The sequence below is a fragment of the Entelurus aequoreus genome, linkage group LG01 (assembly GCF_033978785.1).
Source record: "Entelurus aequoreus isolate RoL-2023_Sb linkage group LG01, RoL_Eaeq_v1.1, whole genome shotgun sequence".
NCBI classification, from domain to species: domain Eukaryota; kingdom Metazoa; phylum Chordata; class Actinopteri; order Syngnathiformes; family Syngnathidae; genus Entelurus; species Entelurus aequoreus.
In genome coordinates this window covers 39,413,046-39,433,705 of record NC_084731.1, presented here as the reverse complement: position 1 = coordinate 39,433,705, position 20,660 = coordinate 39,413,046, and the positions used below count along the sequence as shown (strand labels likewise).

Genomic DNA, 20,660 nt, shown 5'->3' with positions numbered 1-20,660 from the left:
TGCCACCGTGAAGCGCCGCCATCTTGGTAAAAAAAATGTTGTAGATTAGGTGGCAATAATTTGTTAAATGCTTTATATAAGATTATTAATGTATTATACATATAATAATAATAATATCGTACATATGTACGGCGTGGCGAAGTTGGTAGAGTGGCCGTGCCAGCAATCGGAGGGTTGCTGGTTACTGGGGTTCAATCCCCACCTTCTACCATCCTAGTCACGTCCATTGTGTCCTTGGGCAAGACACTTCACCCTTGCTCCTGATGGGTGCTGGTAGCGCCTTGCATGGCAGCTCCCTCCATCAGTGTGTGAATGTGTGTGTGAATGGGTGAATGTGGAAATACTGTCAAAGCGCTTTGAGTACCTTGAAGGTAGAAAAGCGCTATAAAAGTATAACCCATTTATCATTATTTATTATATTTAACAAGGTCATCAAATTTGAGCAACTTTGATTGCATAAACAGATTATGAGTATGTTCTAAATAACCAATGTTGTGAATGATCCGCACCGCTCTTTTCTGTAATATGATCAGAGGATGAATTGTGTTGTGGTAAGTATTCCCCCGTACTTCAACACAGTATGTAAGGTATGGGAGTACCAAGGTGCAGTATAGAGTACGGAGTCCATTTTCATTGAGGTATAGTTTTGCTTTGTTTATAATTGAGAGGCTTTTGGAGATTTTTGTTTTAATGTGTCTGACATGAGGTTTCCATGATAGTTTAGGGGACTTGGCAATGCCAAGAGTATCAGATAAAAATTGACCCATTTTAACCAACTGTACCCTCCCTGTTAAATAACTTTTTAACCAGTCACCCCCCTAATTCCATATCTTCCCATTTTATCTAGTAGAATTGAATGATTAATGGTATCAAAGGCTTTCTTTACATCAATAAAAATACCACCTGCATATATTTTATGCTCCAGTGCATTAGTAATTTCCTCAATAGCTTCAGTTATCGCCATTGAGGTTGTTCGTTTGGCCCTAAAGCCATACTGACCGTCATTGATTATATGATGCTTCTCAAGAAAAGATTCAAGTCGAGAGTTAAATAGTTTCTCTAAGATTTTTGAGAACTGAGGCAAAAGAGAGATTGGTCTGTAATTGGTGAAAGCGTGTTTGCTGTCACTTTTGAAGAGCGGAGTTACCTTAGCGATTTTCATTTGACTTGTAAAGCAGCCAGTCTGGAATAATAGGTTACATATATAAGTCAAGGGTTTTACAATATTCAGTATAACTTTTTGAACCAATATCATGTTGATATCATGGCAGTCAGTGGAGCACTTACTTTTACATTTCCGCACAATGTTTGTCACTTCCTGCTCATTTGTAGCTGAGAGGAAGAATGACGAAGAATTCTGTTCAATAGTTGATTGTGTAACTCCATTGTCTGGGATATCAACAGCCAATTTAGGACCAACATTTACAAAAAAACTATTGAACTTATTCACTACATTACTCATATTATAATCTTCACCGTTTTCATCAATAAAGTAGTCAGGATATGTCAACTTTGAATATCCTTGTTTGATTAGACTATTCAAAACATCCCAAGTTCCTTCTATATTGTTTTTGTTTTCATATAGTTTTTTTGGATAATATAACCGTTTGCTCGTTCTTATAATATCAGTTAATTTATTTTTGTACTTCTTGTATCGTTGTTCGACTTCTTTTGTTTTTATTTTGATGAAAAGTTTGTAGAGATTGTTTTTGTTTTTACAGGCATTAATTATCCATTTTTATTTTTAATTTTTATAAAATATTCTTTCACGGGGCAATGTTTATTATGCAGGGAAGTAAAGATGTCTAAAAAATTACAATAAGCACTGTCCACATTTGGTTCTCTGTATACTGAAGTCCAATCCTGAACTGCTAAACTATTGTTTAGGGCACAGATTGTTTCCTCAGTTGTTATTCGTTTAGAGATTTTTGCCATAGTGTCTTTGGGTTTCTGGAGATGACAATCATATAAAGTAAAGACAGGTTAATGGTCAGTGATATCACATATAAATAGGCCACTGGTGACTAGATTTCCCATAATGTTAGTAAAAATGTTGTCAATGATTGTGGCACTATGTGTTGTTATTCTGCTTGGTTTGGCTATGGTTGGATATAGAGACAAGCTGTACATTGTGTCAATGAAGTCATCAACATGTTTTTGCTCGGTTGAGTTTAACAAATCAATGTTAAAATCACCACAGATAAATATGTTTTTTTAGTTCACAGAGCAAAATAGTTTACCCATCCACTCATTGAAAGTTTCTATGCTTCAACCAGGTGCCCGATATACACAACTCATGAAGATATTTGTCTTTTTGTCATTTAGGATTTCCATTGTTAAACATTCAAATAATCCATCGACTGCTATGGTCATGTTTGTTAAAACTTTAAATGTAACTGATTTATGAATATACAATGCGACCCCTCCTCCTATTTTATTTATTCTGTTTATGTATCTTACTTCATAGTTATTCAGACTAAAATCAATACCTTTATCATTGTTGAACCAGGTTTCAGTAATTGCAATATTGGTAAATTGATGACTAAATTCTTTCAAGTAATCCTTGATAGCCTCAAAGTTAGTGTACATGCTTCGACTATTGAAATGTATTATTGATAGACTATCTTCTGATTTTACACTGTTTTCATATTGTTCACGGGTAAAATAATTACAGCTTTAACAATCGCAGAGAAAAAATTATTATCAGGGTCTATCTCCATATCAGACTCCGTTGTGGCGTGCTCTTGATACTCACACATGGCCAGTTCTTTTTGTTGATGTCTTCTGTAACATGTCCATATCAATACTTGGTGTGGTCTGTGTTCTTGGTGTGGGTAGCATTGAGATGATGTAAAAGTCATAAAGCTACATTGATACCAAGTACTGCATCAATGTCAATACTTATCAAGATCTTCTATTTTCCTTATCACCAAGATTCTCAGATGCTAAAGTGTCAAGGGATTTCAGAAAGTTCAGTTTGATTGTCCATTGTCCAGTTGTGTTGGTGTCATTTTTTAGATAGCTAAAGATTTGACATTTTGCGCAAGATGTGCTGTAAGTTGATATTAATAGTGGTCCCTTGATTAAACAACTGCTTAACAAAGTTCTTTGTCAAATAATTTTACTGTGAAATAATTATTTTCACGAAGTCACAGCAGCTGAACATTTAGTTGGATAAACTTGATTATAGCAATCCATTTAATCATACTTTTTTTTTAAATCAGATTTTCATCATTCATTTTCTATGCATGCCGCTTGTCCAAGCAATTTCATATTTGTCTTGATTGAAGAGAAAAATCCTGCTTCCGAGTTTATGTGGTTTCTTGGCCTAACATTGTTTAAAGAAATGTCACGATTTGGAAATATTGCTGTTACGCTGATGTAGTCTAAGGGCGAGCCATGCAGGGATGCTGTTTTGGGTGTAAGATAGTCTCACGTTTGCCTTTGTGGGTTCCTAGAGGCCAGAGACTTGCTGAAGAGTCAACCCAGTTCTCTCCATTCTTTACTTTTGGCCCCAGGTGTCATCAGTGCTGTCGTTTGGAATCTCGTTTGTCACACACGCACACCCACAATGTAGTGAGAGTGAGAGCAGTGGCTGATTGGCCAAGCCTGGTAATTTGTGACGACAGGCCAATATGACTGGCAGCAAATCACTATTACTGGCTTGGTTAATAGCCACCACATGAAATATACATTGCAGAGTTGCGCGGACCGATCGAACACCGATTGGCATTGACCAATTTTTGTAATCGGCTTTGCTTATTGTTGCCTTTCACTGCAAATCACAACATCCGACAGACTTTTGCCACTCAACATCTGGCTAAAGGTTTTGCATTCCCACATAAGAACAATATCATTATTTCACCAGGGTATTCATCATTATTTTAGAACATAATAATACAAAATGTCTATGCTTGGCACTGGCCCCCAAAAAACTGTGAATCGCTGATTATTATGATTGTTAATAAAGATTCTGCACTGTAAAAAAAAAAGCAATTTAAGGCCAAATAAAACTTGCAGCTTAGAATTTTACCATAAAAATCGTTTATTTTACACAGTATTACTGTTAAGTGAAAAGGAGTCACGGCTGGTTTCACCAAGCCGTGCCTTATTTTGAGTTTGTTAGTGTTCTCCTGTGTTAAGTGTTTTAGTTCCTGTACTGTGCGTTTATTTTGGTGGCTCTCCCGGTTTTGCTGGTGTTTTCCCGTGGTCGCTTCACTTCTGTCCCGGAGCACTTCCACGCACCTGTTTGCTGTTGGCAATGAGGACTATTTAAGTAGAGCCTTTTGTTACCTTCGTTGTCGAGACTTTGTTTATGTGATGATTGTTTATGAACAGATGCTCTATCTGTTGTGGAAGGCATCTCTGCTCCACATTCTTGTACGTTTTGCTGTTCCAGCATTCTGTTTGTTTTGTGCATAGCCCTCCCTGTCCTTGGGTGCCTTCCAAGTGGCACTTGTCTTCCATCCATCCATTTTCTACCGCTTATCCCTTTTGGGGTCGCGGGGGGCGCTGGAGCCTATCTCAGCTACAATCGGGCGGAAGGCGGGGTACACCCTGGACAAGTCGCCACCTCATCGCAGGGCCAACACAGATAGACAGACAACATTCACACTCACATTGACACACTAGGGCCAATTTAGTGTTGCCAATCAACCTATCCCCAGGTGCATGTATTTGGAGGTGGGAGGAAGCCGGAGTACCCGGAGGGAACCCACGCAGTCACGGGGAGAACATGCAAACTCCACACAGAAAGATCCCGAGCCCGGGATTGAACCCAGGACTACTCAGGACCTTCGTATTGTGAGGCAGATGCACTAACCCCTCTGCCACCGTGCTGCCTTCGGCACTTGTCTTTTGTTTGTATAAACTACATTAAATACTTTTTACCTGCACGCTGCCTCCTCGGTTTCTGCATCTTATCGCCGTCATGCAACCTGAGCGTCACATAAAGTCTCGACCAAGAAAGACAAGTCTTCCCACAGTTCCAGCTGAGGAAGTCACGGACGAGGAATACGAGAGGTTGTTTTGGGTTGAAATGGAGGCAGTGGCTCATTGGTACCCCCAGAGGTACTAGAGACAATGAAGTCTATACAGACTTCTTTTTGGCTAATTGCCGAGCCTGCGGGTCGCCGTTGAAGGTGGAAGTTGCCGTCATCATGCAGTCACGACGCGCAGTGCTCCTCTCCGACACTGATCGAGTATGGCAACCCGAACGGCAACCTGGCAGAACTTTTCATATCCTGGGCTTCGAGCCAGTGTAGTCCAGGCGTGACAGAGTCAGCCGAACTCATGTCACCGGCTCCTCAAGTGCGCACACAGGTACACGCACAGGGGAACGAGCGGCCGGGGTGCTGGGACACGCCTTGACGTGCACAGCATGGACTATTCCTCTCCGGCTCACTCTGACATTTTGTTGGAGGCTACCAGCATGGATTTTAAAAACAATTTTTAAATCAGACAGCCAGCCTGCAAGAGGTACACACTCACCCATGCGCCTGGACTAGCCTACCGGTTTCCCAGAGTCCACCCATCCTTGGCTTCTGCTTCTGCTGAGGTAGTGGGTCAAACGCTTTAAACCAGAGACAACGTCTTGAATCCGCTTCCTGAGGGGTGGGGGTGGGGGCTAGTGCTAGTAGCTGTGCGGTTGAGGAGGCACAGCTTTGTCCATCAAGGCCGCCACCTCCGGTTCTTCCTCCTGCAAGGCCCCTGCTGCCAACGACTCATCCAGTGAGGCCGCCACCTCCAGTGCTCCGCCCAGCTAGGCCGCAGTCGCCAACCGCAACTACAGTAGGTCTGCCGCAATTGCCACCCGCAACTCCAGTGGATCTGCCGCGGTTTCCACCCGCAACTCCAATGGGTTTGCCGCAGTCGCCGCCTTCCTCTCGAGTGGGTCTGCCGCAGTAGCTGCCGTCTGCTCCAGTGGGCCTGCAGACGCCGCCATCAGCTCCAGCGGGCCTTCAGACGCTGCCATCCGCTCCAGTGGGCCTGCTGACACCGCTATCTGCTCCACTAGGCCTGTAGAGGCCGCCAGTCCTGCAGTCAGCTCCAGCGTCGTCGCCACCAGTCCTAAAGTCAGCTCCAGCATTGTCGCATCCTGTCTTGCAGTCAGCTCCAGTGTTGTTGCCGCATCCTGTTCTGCAGTCAGCTCCAGCGTCATCGCTGCATCCTGTCCTTCAGTCAGCTCCAGAGTCGTTTCATCCTGTCCTGCAGTCAGCTTAAGTGTCGCCTTCCCCTCCATAGTTGCCTGTGCTGTAGTTGCCTCTGCAACTTCCTGTCCTGCAGTCGCCTGCGCGACCTCTTGTCCTGCGGTCGCCTCCGCGACCTCTTTTCCTGCGGTCGCCTCCGCGACCTCTTTTCCTGCGGTCGCCTCCGCGACCTCTTTTCCTGCGGTCGCCTCCGCGACCTCCTGTCCTGCGGTCGCCTCCGCGACATCCTGTTCTGCAATCACCTCCGCGACCTCCAGCTTACAGGACCTAGGTATGGACTGTTACGGCTGCTGATACGCCGCGGCCGCTCAAGTCCGCCTCCTTGACGGCCACGAATGTGCTGCAGCGGCAGTCTACTTGCCGCTATCTGACTCTTCCCCAGTGGCTGCAAGGACACACGGCTAGGCGACCCACTGCCTTGTCCTCCCTCCCGTGACTTTGGACTTTTTATGTTTTTTCTAAAATGTCTGGAATCTGTTTAGTTGGGAGGCATTCTGTCACGGCTGGTTACACCAGGCTGTGCCTTATTTAGAGTTTGTTAGGGTTCTCCTGTGTTTAGTTTTTTAGTTCCTGTCCTGTACTTTAGTTTTGTTGGTGTTTTCTCATGGCCACTTCACTTCTGTCCTGGAGCACTTTAATGCACTTTTTTTGCTGTTGGCAATCAGGACTACTTAAGTTGAGTCTTTTGTTACCTTCGTTGTTGGGACTTTGTGTGATGATTATTTATGGACAGATGCTCTATCCGTTGTATACGCCGTTTCTGCTCCACATTCTTTGTAAGTTTTGCTGTTCCAGCAATCTTTTGGTTTTGTGCATTGCCTTCCCTATCCATTGGTGCCTTCCTAGCGGCACTCGTCTTGCATTTGTTTGAGCTACATTAAATACGTTTTACCTGCACACTGCCTCCTTGGCTATCTGCATCTTGGGAACACGCCACTTATCGCCGTCATGCAACCTGAGTGTCACAAAAAGGGTGCATTGTTATTTTCACAGTCAAATTCTAGTGACTGAGCTGCTAGTTTGTATATACCGTAAAATCTATGGTCGTTGTTTTAACAGTACACTACTGTAAATGGATAAACAGTACCAGTTTTTTTTTTTATAGCACAATTCTGGTGACCGTATTTTATAGGGCTCTGAATATTTGGGCACCACACGATTAGATTCTTGGGGGTAACGATTAGATTCAGAATTGATTCTCAATTCAAGACTATTCTTGGTTCAAAAACAATACTTTTTTAATAACGATGGGTGCCAGTTCTATGATTAACTACATTACTCCATAAAATAGATAACAGCTCTAATATTTTTCTACTTAAAAGAAAACTGGTTTGGTTTAAAAAAAATAATTCTACCCAAACATTTAATAAAGTCAAATACAAATAGTCTATTCTAAAGTAAATCTTGACAGCAGATATGATCATCTACATCAGTGGTCCCAACCTTTTTTGCACCACGGACCGGTTTAATGTAGGCAATTTTTTCAGGGACCGGCTTTCCACTTGTGCCAGATAAATACAGCAAAAATAAGTGCATGAAAAATAGAACTCACTCAAACGCTGAATTAGTGGGAGCCCTGGGCTTGTTTTTTTGCATTGAGATGCAGATGGAAATCAGCCTTTGGCTACAATCTGTCACATTTATATTTTACATGACAAGCGGTGGATGGATGGATGTTCATTAATGTGCATTTTATCATTTTTTATTTATAAATGGTTGATTTATATAGGCTAGTAAGGTAACGTTTTGTACCTGACAAGTTTCGGCTACCTTGCTTCTGCAGCCTTCATCAGAGGTGTCACGTGATGTTAGCGTGACGTCGTCTGTGATGTGTTATATGAATTTTTCCATCCCACCTGAGGTGGTGGGATGGCGGTGTCCCCTGGCGTGCGCCGGGGATAGGGCGTCTGGATGTCTACCAAACGGCCGGGAGCGGCCTTGCAGGACTATGTCCCAGGTGTGGGATAGTTGGTAGGTTCCTTCGTCCCTGTTGACAGTCTTTGCGCGACGTCACGTTAACATCACGTGACACCTCTGATGAAGGCTGCAGAAGCAAGGTAGCCGAAACTTGTCAGGTACAAAACTTTACCTTACTAGCCTATATAAATCAACCATTTATAAATACACAGTAGTACACATCAGTAGGAAAAATGAACCTCTTCAACATGCATTTTATCATGTCACAAAGTTATAACAAATACAACAAATGGCAACTTTCTATGAGGAGTTTTATTGTACATCTGTAAACAAGCTTATGGATATGTCTACTGGGACAGGCGAAAGTTAAGTCGGAGAAAATGCAGCCGTTTATAAATTATTTAATGTTTCTCTGCGGCCCAGTAGCAAATGCGTCACGGACCGGTACCGGTCCCCGAACCGGTGGTTGGGCACCACTGATCTACATCATTAATATGATTTGCCTGAGTGGCTGGACAGGACAAATTAAACAAAATCGATTAAATTAAAACCGATTAAAAAGAATCGCGATTAATTCTAAAATAGATTTTATTTTTTGACACTCCTAGTATTTTACTATTAAGTATAACTTATATAGTGTTTTTTAAAATCTGAAAAAAGAAGGAAATGGAAAAATACCTGAATGGAATGTAGCACAAATGGTGAAGTGATTTTGTTTACCTGTCTTTTTGTGAATACTTAAAATGAAAGTATTTGGCTCCCACCAGGTGAGTCAGTACACGTTTGCGATGTGCAGCTACAGAGAAAAGAAGGCAGAGCCGGTGGAACTTCTCCAACTGGATGGCTATACTGTGGACTACACAGACCCACAAGCAGGTACAACTTTTTTACTTTGCCTATTCCTCTTATTTCTTATTCAATATCTGTTGTTTGACGTAATATAAAATTGTAAACAAAACATCCTAACTCTTTGGAATTCTCAGATTGGGGTGTGGAAGACATTGCACGACTAAATTGATGCAGTTTACTATCATGTTCCTCGTACTTTAGGTTACAAACATTTGATTCATGTCACATTAGCTACATTGCCTAAACCAAACGTGTCAGAAAAGTCAACTGAAGGCCAATTTGGTTGGAAAAGTATTGCAGTAATAGGAAGTCTAAGTGCTGACCAACCTATTTAGCTAGATTCTATAGATTCTATATATATATATATATATAAAATAATAATAATTAACAATACTAATAAACTAGAATGGGGTGTGACCAAAACCAAGAGTGTAAGAGAGTGACTATGTGTGTAGATTAGCTGAAGTGTGTGTTACCAAGTGTTGCACGAGAGAAGAGGAAGTCCAGGGGGCAGGCAGGTGATCCGGGGCGATAGAGAGGCGTCAGAATCCAGGGACGAGCAAGGAGTCGGGGAACGAAGGAGGCAGTCAGGGAAGCAGGGGAACGACGAGGAATGACGAGTCACACAGCAACGTCAAACACGGGAACGGAGGTCTGCAGTAGGATGACACGACAATGAGACACGGAAGGGAAAACAGACAGAGAGAGCAGGATTGCATCAAGCAGGTTGATCGCTTACTATACGCCGATTGAAGAGTATATTCCGGCGGCGGCATGCCAGGTTGTCCACGCTTATGAAGGCAGCTACTTCATTAACGGCAGGTGTGCTGATAGATGATTGCCGCCAGCTGTGGAGGTGCGTGGCCGCGGTCTGCGCGGCGCGTGTGGGGGCGTGTCCTGCGGTTCTTGCAGCGCGCAAGGATGAGGGCGCATTTCAATGCGCCCAGGCCGTGACATTATCAAGTTCATTTTCATTTGTCGTTCAATTAATTGACTTATTTCCAATCGGCCAAGGCCTACTTCAAGGAATTCTAGAATCATACTAATAACTTAGCATACCAGTACTACCACATGTATCCTAAGTTTATGATTGAGTTTTATAGCAGTCACATCAACAACTCTCTTTGTAACCACGCAGAGCACACTTGAGCATGATTATGTGTGTCCACTAGGACTGGATGGTGGTCGGGCATTCTTCAATGCCGTGAAAGAGGGCGATACTGTCATCTTTGCCAGTGATGATGAGCAGGACCGAATTCTATGGGTGCAGGCCATGTATCGGGCCACCGGCCAATCACACAAGCCCGTTCCTCCCACCCAAGTCCAGAAACTCAACTCTCGAGGGGGCACAGTGCCACAGCTCGATGCACCAATATCTCAGTTCTGTAAGTTATTCACTGTCAAATTCATTTTCAGTCATGATGTTGTTAGTATATTCCCCTTCAAAGATCATTATTGTACAACAACACACTGTGATCCTGACACTCATTATCATATTGTGGTGATTGAATGATCTATCAGACAATCGGTGGGAAAGATGATTTTGTTTGTTTTCACTTCATGCTGAATCACACATGATTTGCTCAGCTTTCCGTCTCTGCTTTGCTCTCTGCTGTAAATCTGCTGGGAGACTTTAGTGTTTGTGGCTTTGCTATGTGTCTTTATGTTTCTCTGTTTGTTCCCTCTCCTTCCTTTCTTCTTCTTCCTCTTTTTAACCCTGCGACCCTGCTTCTTGTAGCCGGATTGAATGGTAAGCAACGCTTTCCTCCCTCTTTTCTCCTTCCTCTTTGTTTTTCCAATGTCTTTTCCTTTTTTTTTTCAATGTCCAAAGGAACACACACACAGAGACCATATTGACTTCTTTATGATTCCATATGCATGCACGAATTATGTCATTTGTTTGTGTGTCTATCATAGATCGATTTCACCAGTCCAGCAAGGATTGTGTACTGTTCATGTTTCTGGTCAGACAACATAAAGTCAAGATTTGTTTGAGGAGTAGCCTCAACAAGGGTGTTCAGAGAACGATGTGGGAAGGAAAGATACAAATTAGGGTTGTATACCGGTATTAGTATAGTACCGCGATACTAATGAATCATATTTGGTACTATACCACCTCTGAAAAGTACCACCCCTCCGCGCCCTGTTGTCACGTTGTGTCATTGCTGGTTTACGAGCAGACGAGCATGTTCCGCAGTGCACAATCACAAAGTACTTACAAGCAGACACAAGGAGACCCTTACTGCTGTGCCCGCTGGCAAATTTCACTTCAAAATACAGCCTAAAGAAACTTTACATACAGTGCATCCGGAAAGTATTCACAGCGCTCCACGTTTGCACATGTTGTTATGTTAGAGCAGGGGTCCCCAAACTTTTTGAGTCAGGGGCCGCATTGGGTTAAAAAAAATTGGCCTGGGGCCGGGCTGTATATATATATATATATATATATATATATATATATATATATATATATATATATATATATATATATATATATATACCACCATGCTTGACGGTGGGAATGGTGTTCCTGGGATTGGTGTTCCTGGGATTAAACGCCTAACCTTTTCTCCTCCAAACATATTGCTGGGTACTGTGGCCAAACAGCTCGATTTTTGTTTCATCTGACATCACATGGACAAAGATAAGACCTTCTGGAGGAAAGTTCTGTGGTCGGATGAAAACAAAAAGAGCAGTATGGCCACAATACCAAGCAATATGTTTGGAGGAGAAAAGGTGAGGCCTTTAATCCCAGGAACACCATTCCCACCGTCAAACATGGTGGTGGTAGTATTATGCTCTGAGCCTGTTTTGCTGCCAATTGAACTGGTGCTTTAAATGGGACAATGGAAAAGGAGGATTACCTCCAAATTTTTTAGAACAACCTAAAATCATCAGCCTGGAGGTTGGGTGTTGGGCGCAGTTGGGTTTTCCAACAGGACAATGACCCCAAACACACGTCAAAAGTGGTAAAGGAATGGCTAAATCATACTAGAATGAAGGTTTTAGAATGACCTTCCCAAAGTCCTGACTTAAACGTGTGGAAAATGCTGAAGAAACAAGTCCATGTCAGAAAACCAACAAATTTAGCTGAACTGCACCAATTTTGTCAAGAGGAGTGGTCAAAAATTCAACCAGAAACTTGTGGATGGCTACCAAAAGCGCTTAATTGCAGTGAAACTTGCCAAGGAACGTGTAACCAAATATTAACATTGCTGAATGTATACTTTTGACCCAACAGATTTGGTCACATTTTCAGTAGACCCATAATAAATTCATAAAAGAACCAAACTTCATGAATGTTTTTTGTGACCAACAAGTATGTGCTCCAATCACTCTATCACAAAAAAATAAGAGTTGTAGAAATGATTGGAAACTCAAGACAGCCATGACATTATGTTCTTTACAAGTGTATGTAAACTTTTGATCGCAAATATATGTACGTAATCCCAAAGACTATAAAAATGGGACCCATTACCTCCCTGTTTGGCACTCAGCATCAAGGGTTGGAATTGGGGGTTAAATCCCCAAAATGATTCCCGAGCGCGGCCACGGCTGCTGCTCACTGCTCCCCTCACCTCCCAGGGGGGTGGAACAAGGGGATGGGTCAAATGCAGAGGGTAATTTCACCACACCTAGTGTGTTTGACTATCAGTGGTACTTTAACTTTAATACAACAATCACTTTGTTGAACTTTGTTATTGTATGTTCTGCTGACTGTAGATTTGACTCTGGGTGTGGGTCCAATGTACTTAATTGTCAATAAATGGCAGCAGTGATGTTTGCTGTCCTCCGTTCTCCGGCGATTCTACTTTTTTGCAAAATGTCCACGCCAACAGGTTATTGGCCCATTAAAGAGTTTGGGAACTGATTGAACCGTTTGTGTTTTGACGGAGATGAAAAGAACTATGAACTGTGGGAAACTAAGTTTTGAAGCGCACCTGCGTCTGCTGGATTTAAAAAGCACCACACTGGGTGACCCGCCCAGTGAAGACAAGGACGATGTTGCGGGAGGAGACACCAATAAAAATAAAGAGGCGTATGCAGCACTGATTTAACTACTGAACAATAAAAGTCTGTCCCTCGTAATGAAAGACACTGCGGATGATGGCAGGAAGGCGCTGCATATCCCAAGAGAGTCAACGAGAGTGTCACAAACATCATCCGTGCGGAGAACACCATCACAGCACTTGCGCGGCTTGCTGACCGCAGTGACTTTAAAGGGCTTGCCTTATGCATAAAACCAGTGGTGTCGAACGTACGGCCGGCCGTCGAACAGGTTTTATTCTGCCCGCGGGATGAGTTTGCTTAGTATAAAAATGAGCCGACATTTTTGAATGAAAGAAACTGCTTTTCTTAATGTATCCACTAGATGTCGCAATATAAATTCTTTGTATCTTTGTAGATGATGCTACATATGTAAAAATAAATAAACCCCATGATGTTATAGTGCACCAGTTGAGGAAAATTAGCAAACTACATATATAACATCCTGTAATTTGATTTTGATATTATGTTTTTTATCTTGGTAGATTGAAAATTAACACCAATGAGTTGACTGATGAACATTATCACATAATTTATTCAGAAAGTATAAATAATGACAAAGATAGAATACTATTAACCGCAACATGTGAGTGTAAAAAAAACCCAACATGATTTGTACATTTTCAGAATGTGCTTCTATTTTTAAACAAAGAAAACAATCTGAAGTTGTTTTTATTTTTAAGTTATCGTACCATGAGTTTACCAGTCAGGCCCAATTGGGAGTAGATTTTTCTCCATGTGGCCCCCGATCTAAAATTATTTTGACACCCTTGATTCAAACCATTCACTGTTTACGTAACACAGAATGATGACAAGTTACCATTTGCTGAGTTTAAAATAAAGCTGAGGAGCTATTTGAGCGCAGAGAAGTTTGGTGCTGCTGGCTTTGAAGAAGAAAGTCAAAGGAAGAGACGATTGGATGGATAAACTCACCTGTTACAGCTGTGGCAAAAAAAGGACACAAAGCAGCAGCGTGCATGTCAGCCGCTGGTTAGTACAGCATTTCTGTAAAAATTAGATGCATGAAGACGCGCACTGTCAGCGGAGAAAGCGGGACAAAGGGAAGTAAGCGGTGGATGAGGACCACACCATCACATTCAAGGAGGGCCTCATTGTGGACTCGGGAGCATCGAAGCACATCATAACAGACGTTGGACATTTTGTGACCTTTGACCCCAGTTTTAAGTCCCACATCCATGTGCTATAGCTGGCTGATGGAGTGATGGCCAGCTGGATTGTGCTGAAGAAGAGCACTGCCAAAGTGCGCTTGAGAAACAGCACTTGTCCCATCATTTTCCCTGGCCATTGTTTCTGTCATAGCTGCGAGTGTGCAAGGAGCGACAGTCCTCTTCAAAGGGCAACAGACCAGAGTGACAGAAGTGCTACTGTTTTAGTTTGTCTAAAAGTGGGTCCATAATTCCCTGGAAATCCAAAAAACAATTCAGTTGCTTTATCCCCTTGTGAAGCTGAACACATGCCGTTACCAAAAACTTCACCGGAAAGCATGTATCTGCTACATTTCCTGAATGAAATGGACAATGGACATGAATACGAACAGTAACAATTTTTGAGGACAATCAGGGTGTTATTGCGCATGTTAAAAATCACGTGTGTAGTCAAAGATGCAAGCACTTTGACATTAGATATGTCAATATAAGTCTTCATTGCAGCCCAAATGCAGATATGGTAGCTGACATTTTCACCAAGTCTGTAACTAAAATGCGTATCTTTTATTTTTAAGATGTAAATACGGAGAAATGTGTGATGCACTGTGTTGTATCCTGTCAAGACAAGAACAAGTGGGAGTATTGAACTTTGTTATTGCATGTTGTTCCTGACTGTTAATCTGACTCTGGGTGTGGGTGGAGCTAACGCGCCAGTGCGCCTAATTATCAATAAATGGCTGCAGATGGCGGACGCTGTCACATGTGCAGGCATACCCAATGATTTCTGGTGTTTGCTGTCCTCCGTCCTGCAGCGATTGCAGCCCTTTGCAAAATGCCAGCACACTTACTGTACAATGTTTGCTCACACTGGGGTGCAGCATGATGGGATGTTTATATCCTTCAGCACACGACTTGTGTTCCCCGATTAGACAATTAATTAATCATAATCCTCGCCCCATAGGTAAAAAATTGTGTGTTAAGCGAGTGTCTTTGCATTAAAAAAGAGAATAATGTGTTCTTGCCTCACATAGGGATTGTGAATGAGAGGCAAAATTCCAAAAAAAAAGTACAGTTCCCCTTTAACTGAAAAGGGATGAAGCTGCTAACTAATGTATAAGTAGAGGGCTTTTCTCAGGTAATTGTTTTTGACACAACCTCAGGAGTCCAACTGAGTCAGCTAATAATTACCAAGGTAAATGTGGCAGGTTATGAATTATACAGTGTGATTGCTGCACAATTATATCAGGCGGCAATCAGTGAATGTTAACAAATAACTGCTTGCCTGTTCACACCTGTGTTGGTGTAATGAATAATATAACAAATACATCAAAATCGAAATACATGAACCTCCAATCATAGTTTTGTCATGATGGCTGCCAACGGAACAAAATGATAACTCATAACTTCAAGCAGCATCCATTTTTACATTGACACAATGTGTACATTGTTCATACCATTGTTTTATTGTGCTGTGGTTTCCTCCCTGTGCTTGCGTTTATCATCTTCAGGTACTCCAGCTTCCTCCCACAGTCCAGAAACATGCAACGTACAGTATCGCATGTTATGTCATGAAAGACTGAATTGTAATTAGTCTCTTTCTGTACATCAAATGGGACTTTTCAAACAGTAGGTACTATTTGTGACAGAGTGGATTAACTTGGTACTCATCACTCGTCTCAACAGGTCTAATTCACGTCATTATGTTATTGGTTTGCTAGCATTTATAAGAGTACTGGTTTCATTTTGTATCAGATACATGGATTAATTTAACTGTTGCAAGATACTTACATGTGGTGGAAGCTCATCTTCAGAAATGTTTGGGGCGGAGCCTTCTTCTTCTTCTTCTTCTTCTTGTGATTTTATGGCGGTTGGCAAGCTTGGGGTGGAGCCGTCAGGTATTTCCTGGTTTTGTGAGGTTGATGATCAGATCATACCAACTCACAGGGGGTAGTTTTTTTTCCCATTTAGATTATTCTTAGGTTTGGTTCAGAGAGATATGAGGGTTAGATAGCATTAGTATCTTCGGGTTTCTTTGTTTTATGACGACACGCTATTGTAGGCTGACTGTTTGACGTGTAGAAATGTTTGATTATGTTGGTAAGCAAACCTGTGGGTAACAGTGGCGCATGCCAGGTAGTATGGGAAGTCATATAAAAGAGCAGAAAGGTTTTGTGTGGTGGCCATTCTGTGGTGAACAATTCATACATGCTGATGCCAAAACCTATGCTTTCCTTCCTTGATTGGAGTGAGTAGATTATTTGCTTTGTACTTTTGATTGTTTAAGTTGCTACTTTGATTTTTTGTCAGGTTTTACACGTGTTTAAGACATGCTTTGTCAATACACACGCCACACTTTCAACAAACGGAAAGTCTGTCTTCCTACCATTTGGCCCTCGGACACCGCATTACAACACGATTTAACACATTTACTTGAGTAGTTCTGATTCTAAAGCAGAGATGCATAAGTTTAATTTATCTACAGTATGTCAAGGGTCTTTGACTTTTTCCAGGCCAAGGCTGAAGTAGAGATGACCCCTTACTTATGTCTTGTATAAAATTAGGTTTTAAATTAACTGGTCCAAAAGTTGGGATATCCGATAATATCGGACTGCCGATATTATCGGCCGATAAATGCTTTAAAATGTAATATCGGAAATTAATCGGTATCGGTTTCAAAAAGTAAAATGTATGACTTTTTAAAACGCCGCTGGGTACACGGACGTAGGGAGAAGTACAGAGCGCCAATAAACCTTAAAGGCACTGCCTTTGCGTGCCGGCCCAGTCACATAATATTTACGGCTTTTCACACACACAAGTGAATGCAATGCATACTTGGTCAACAGCCATACAGGTCACACTGAGGGTAGTCGTATAAACAACTTTAACACTGTTACAAATATGGGCCACACTGTGAACCCACACCAAACAAGAATGACAAACACATTTCGGGAGAACATCCGCACCGTAACACAACATAAAGACAACAGAACAAATACCCAGAACCCCTTGCAGCACTAACTCTTCTGGGACACTACAATATACACCCTCCGCTACCCCCCTTTTCCTCAACACCCCCCCACCCCAACCCCACCCACCTCAACCTCCTCATGCTCTCTCGCATGTCCCAAATTCCAAGCTGCTGTTTTGAGGCATGTTAAAAAAAATAATGCACTTTGTGACTTCAATAATAAATATGGCAGTGCCATGTTGGCATTTTTTTCCATAACTTGTGTTGATTTATTTTGGAAAACCTTGTTACATTGTTTAATGCATCCAGCGGGGCATCACAACAAAATTAGGCATAATAATGTGTTAATTCCACGACTGTATATATCGGTATCGGTTGTTATCGTAATCGGTAATTAAGAGTTGGACAATATTGGAATATTGGATATCGGCAATGAAGCCATTATCGGACATCTCTATCCAAAAGGTATCTTGTGATTGTGCAATATTCACTCGTCCAATACAGATTGTCCTCTGGTTGTGAAAAAGTCTGTTCCTGGACAGTGACGTAAGCCACGTTTTATAGTGTAAATCAGATCTTCTACCTAAAATATACTATATATTAAAATATATATAATTTTGAAAATTGTAATACTTTTATTATGGGACTGGAGCAGTGTTTTTCAACCACTGTGCCGCGGCACTAGTGTGCCGTAAAATACAGTCTGGTGTGCTGTGGGAGATTATGTAATTTCACCTAATTTGGTTAAAAATATTTTAGGCAAACCAGTAATTATAATCCGCAAATGTGCCGTTGTTGAGCGTCTGTGCTGTCTAGAGCTCGGCAGAGTAACCGTGTAATACTCTTCCATATCAGTAGGTGGCAGCGGGTAGCTAATTGCTTTGTAGATGTCGGGAACATGGTTTGTCATGATCACAATATGCGGGAGGCAGCGTGTAGGTTGAACGGTATATAACACCTTAACCAAAAATAAACAAAAGGCGAGTGCCGCTAAGAAAAGGCATTGAATCTTAGGGACGGCTTTGCAAAACGAAACTAAAACTGAACTGGCTGCAAAGTAAACAAAAACAGAATACTGGACAACATCAAAGACTTACAGCGTGTGGAGCAGACGGCGTCCACAAAGTACATTCGTACATGACATGTCAATCAACAATGTCCCCACAAAGAAGGATAAAAACAACTGATATATTCTTGATTGCTAAAACAAAGTAGATGCGGGAAATATCGTTCAAGGAAGACATGAAACTGCTACAGGAAAATACCAACAAAAGAGGAAAAGCCGCCAAAAGAGGAAAAGCCGCCAAAATAGGAGCGCAAGACAAGAACTAAAACACTACACACAGGAAATCACCAAAAAACTCAAAATAAGTCAGGGCGTGATGTGACAGGTCATGACAGTACACCTACTTTGAGACAAGAGCTATTGTGATGCATGGTTGGTTATGGTTTAAAGTCATATCCAACAATTGCCAGAACGACTTTTTATTGTCAATGTCGGCTACTGAGTTTAATTTTTTATGTTTTCTGCTGGTGGTGTGCCTCAGAATTTTTTCAATGAAAGAAATGTGCCTTGGCTCAGAAAAGGTTGAAAAACACTGGACTGGAGAATGGGGTTTGCTTTGTGCAAATTTTGTTTTCTCAAACAGTATTCTTTATTAAACAGGTCAACACAAAATGGACACAAACACTATTTTACAGACACACTCTCTCACAGATGCTTACCACTCACGACACAGGCTCCCTTTGAAAACAAACCTACTACCGGTATAAGTGACAAACAAAAAAAGGTCTGGGTGTATGAGTAAGCGGGGTGCCTCCTCAGTCTGCATGACAGTCAAGGCATGCGACTCCACAATATTGCAGAATTGGGGGTGGGACACCCATTTGGCAATTTCTATGGAAAGTTTGTTGGTTGTAGTTGTGGGCTTTTTGGTGTGGTGTTCCTCTGCCAGGGCGTTGTTCTCTGCATTGGCGGACAGTTAGCTGCTGGCGCCAAGGTCTTGTCGGGAGAGCTGACGGGTCTTGTGGGGCTTGCCATTCAGTTTGCACTTTTCTTTGTAAATTTCTGCTCGGTGTTTGTTTCTCCGCTTTCAGCTGCGGCGCCGGTGTATTTTCCGCCGACGGCCACGCACAATATGCACATTTTAACCACGCGTAAAAAAACAAAAACTTACGTTAAAGGATATTTACACTAACACATTATTATCGCATTAACATTGACAGCCCCAGTAAATATAGAAATGTTACCGTTGCTTCATTATTGTAAATTTGAGCATGTGTAGAACATTGTCACAAAATACCATCTGTAAGACAAACAGTTGACCTTTGAGGTGAAGAAGTTTTGCCGTAATTAGTGTTGGAGTAGTGTTGTCCCGATACCAATATTTTGGTACCAATACCAAAATGTATTTCGGTACTTTTCGGTACTTTTCTAAATAAAGGGGACCACAAAAAATGTCATTATCGGCTTTATTTTAACAAAAAATCTTAGGGTACATTAAACATATGTTTCTTATTGCAAGTTTGTCCTTAAATAAAATAGTGAACATACAAGACAACTTGTCTTTTATTAGTAAGTAAACAAACAAAGGCTCCTAATTTAGCTGCTGATATATTGTGTCTTTTATCATTCTATTATTTTCTCAAAATTATTAAGGACAAGTGGTAGAAAATTAATTATTAATATACTTGTTCATTTACTGTTAATATCTGGTTATTTTCTGTTTCAACGTGTTCTATGTACACTTCTGTTAGAATTTAATTATCACTTATTCTTCTGTTGTTTGATACTTTACAATAGTTTTGGATGATACCACAAATGTGGGTATCAATCCGATACCAAGTAGTTACAGGATCAGACATTGGTTATATTCAAAGTCCTCATGTGTCCAGGGACATATTTCTTGAGTTTATGAACATAATTTAAATTTTAAAAAAAAAGAAAGAAGATTTTGTGATGCTAAAAAATATGTAATCATAGTAGTATCGACTAGATACACTCCTGTACTTGGTATCATTACAGTGGATGTTAGGTGTAGATCCACCAATGGCGTTTGTTTATATTGTAGCGTCCCGGAAGAGTTGGTGCTGCAGGGAATTCTGGGAATTTATTCTGTTTATGTTGTGTTGCGGTGCAAATATTCTCTCAAAATGTGTTTGTCATTGTTGTTTAGTGTGGTTTCACTATATGGCACATGTTTATGACAGTTTGGCATTGGTCATACAGCCACCCTTAGTATGACATGTATGGCTGTTGAATAAGTATGCCCTTCATTTACTTGTGTGTAGTGTGTTCAAAGTCAAGATGATCGTCCTAATGGTTCAGGATCAGGTATAATGAAGTACATTTTTGACTCTGTCAACTTTAGACCACTTTAAACATACCCTTTGTCATGATTCCGGTGTGCTGCGGTGTGTAGTGAAGCATTAATAACTATCACTCATCCTACAGGGGTGATATTTGAAATAAATGTACTTGATATGGAGACAAGGATTAGTGGT

The 20,660-nt window shown here is 41.5% G+C and overlaps 1 protein-coding gene across 4 annotated transcripts in view; it reads left to right on the top strand.

Annotated features, from left to right (window-relative positions):
- Nucleotides 1-20,660, top strand: part of LOC133651914 (calcium-dependent secretion activator 1) — a 304,205-nt gene that overhangs the window by 105,140 nt on the left and 178,405 nt on the right. For all 4 annotated transcript variants that reach the window (XM_062050168.1, XM_062050159.1, XM_062050151.1 and 1 more), the window contains exons 10-11: nucleotides 8,894-9,002; nucleotides 10,148-10,360. In XM_062050168.1, coding sequence (XP_061906152.1) covers nucleotides 8,894-9,002; nucleotides 10,148-10,360 — 322 coding nt within the window. The remainder of the gene's footprint in view (nucleotides 1-8,893; nucleotides 9,003-10,147; nucleotides 10,361-20,660) is intronic.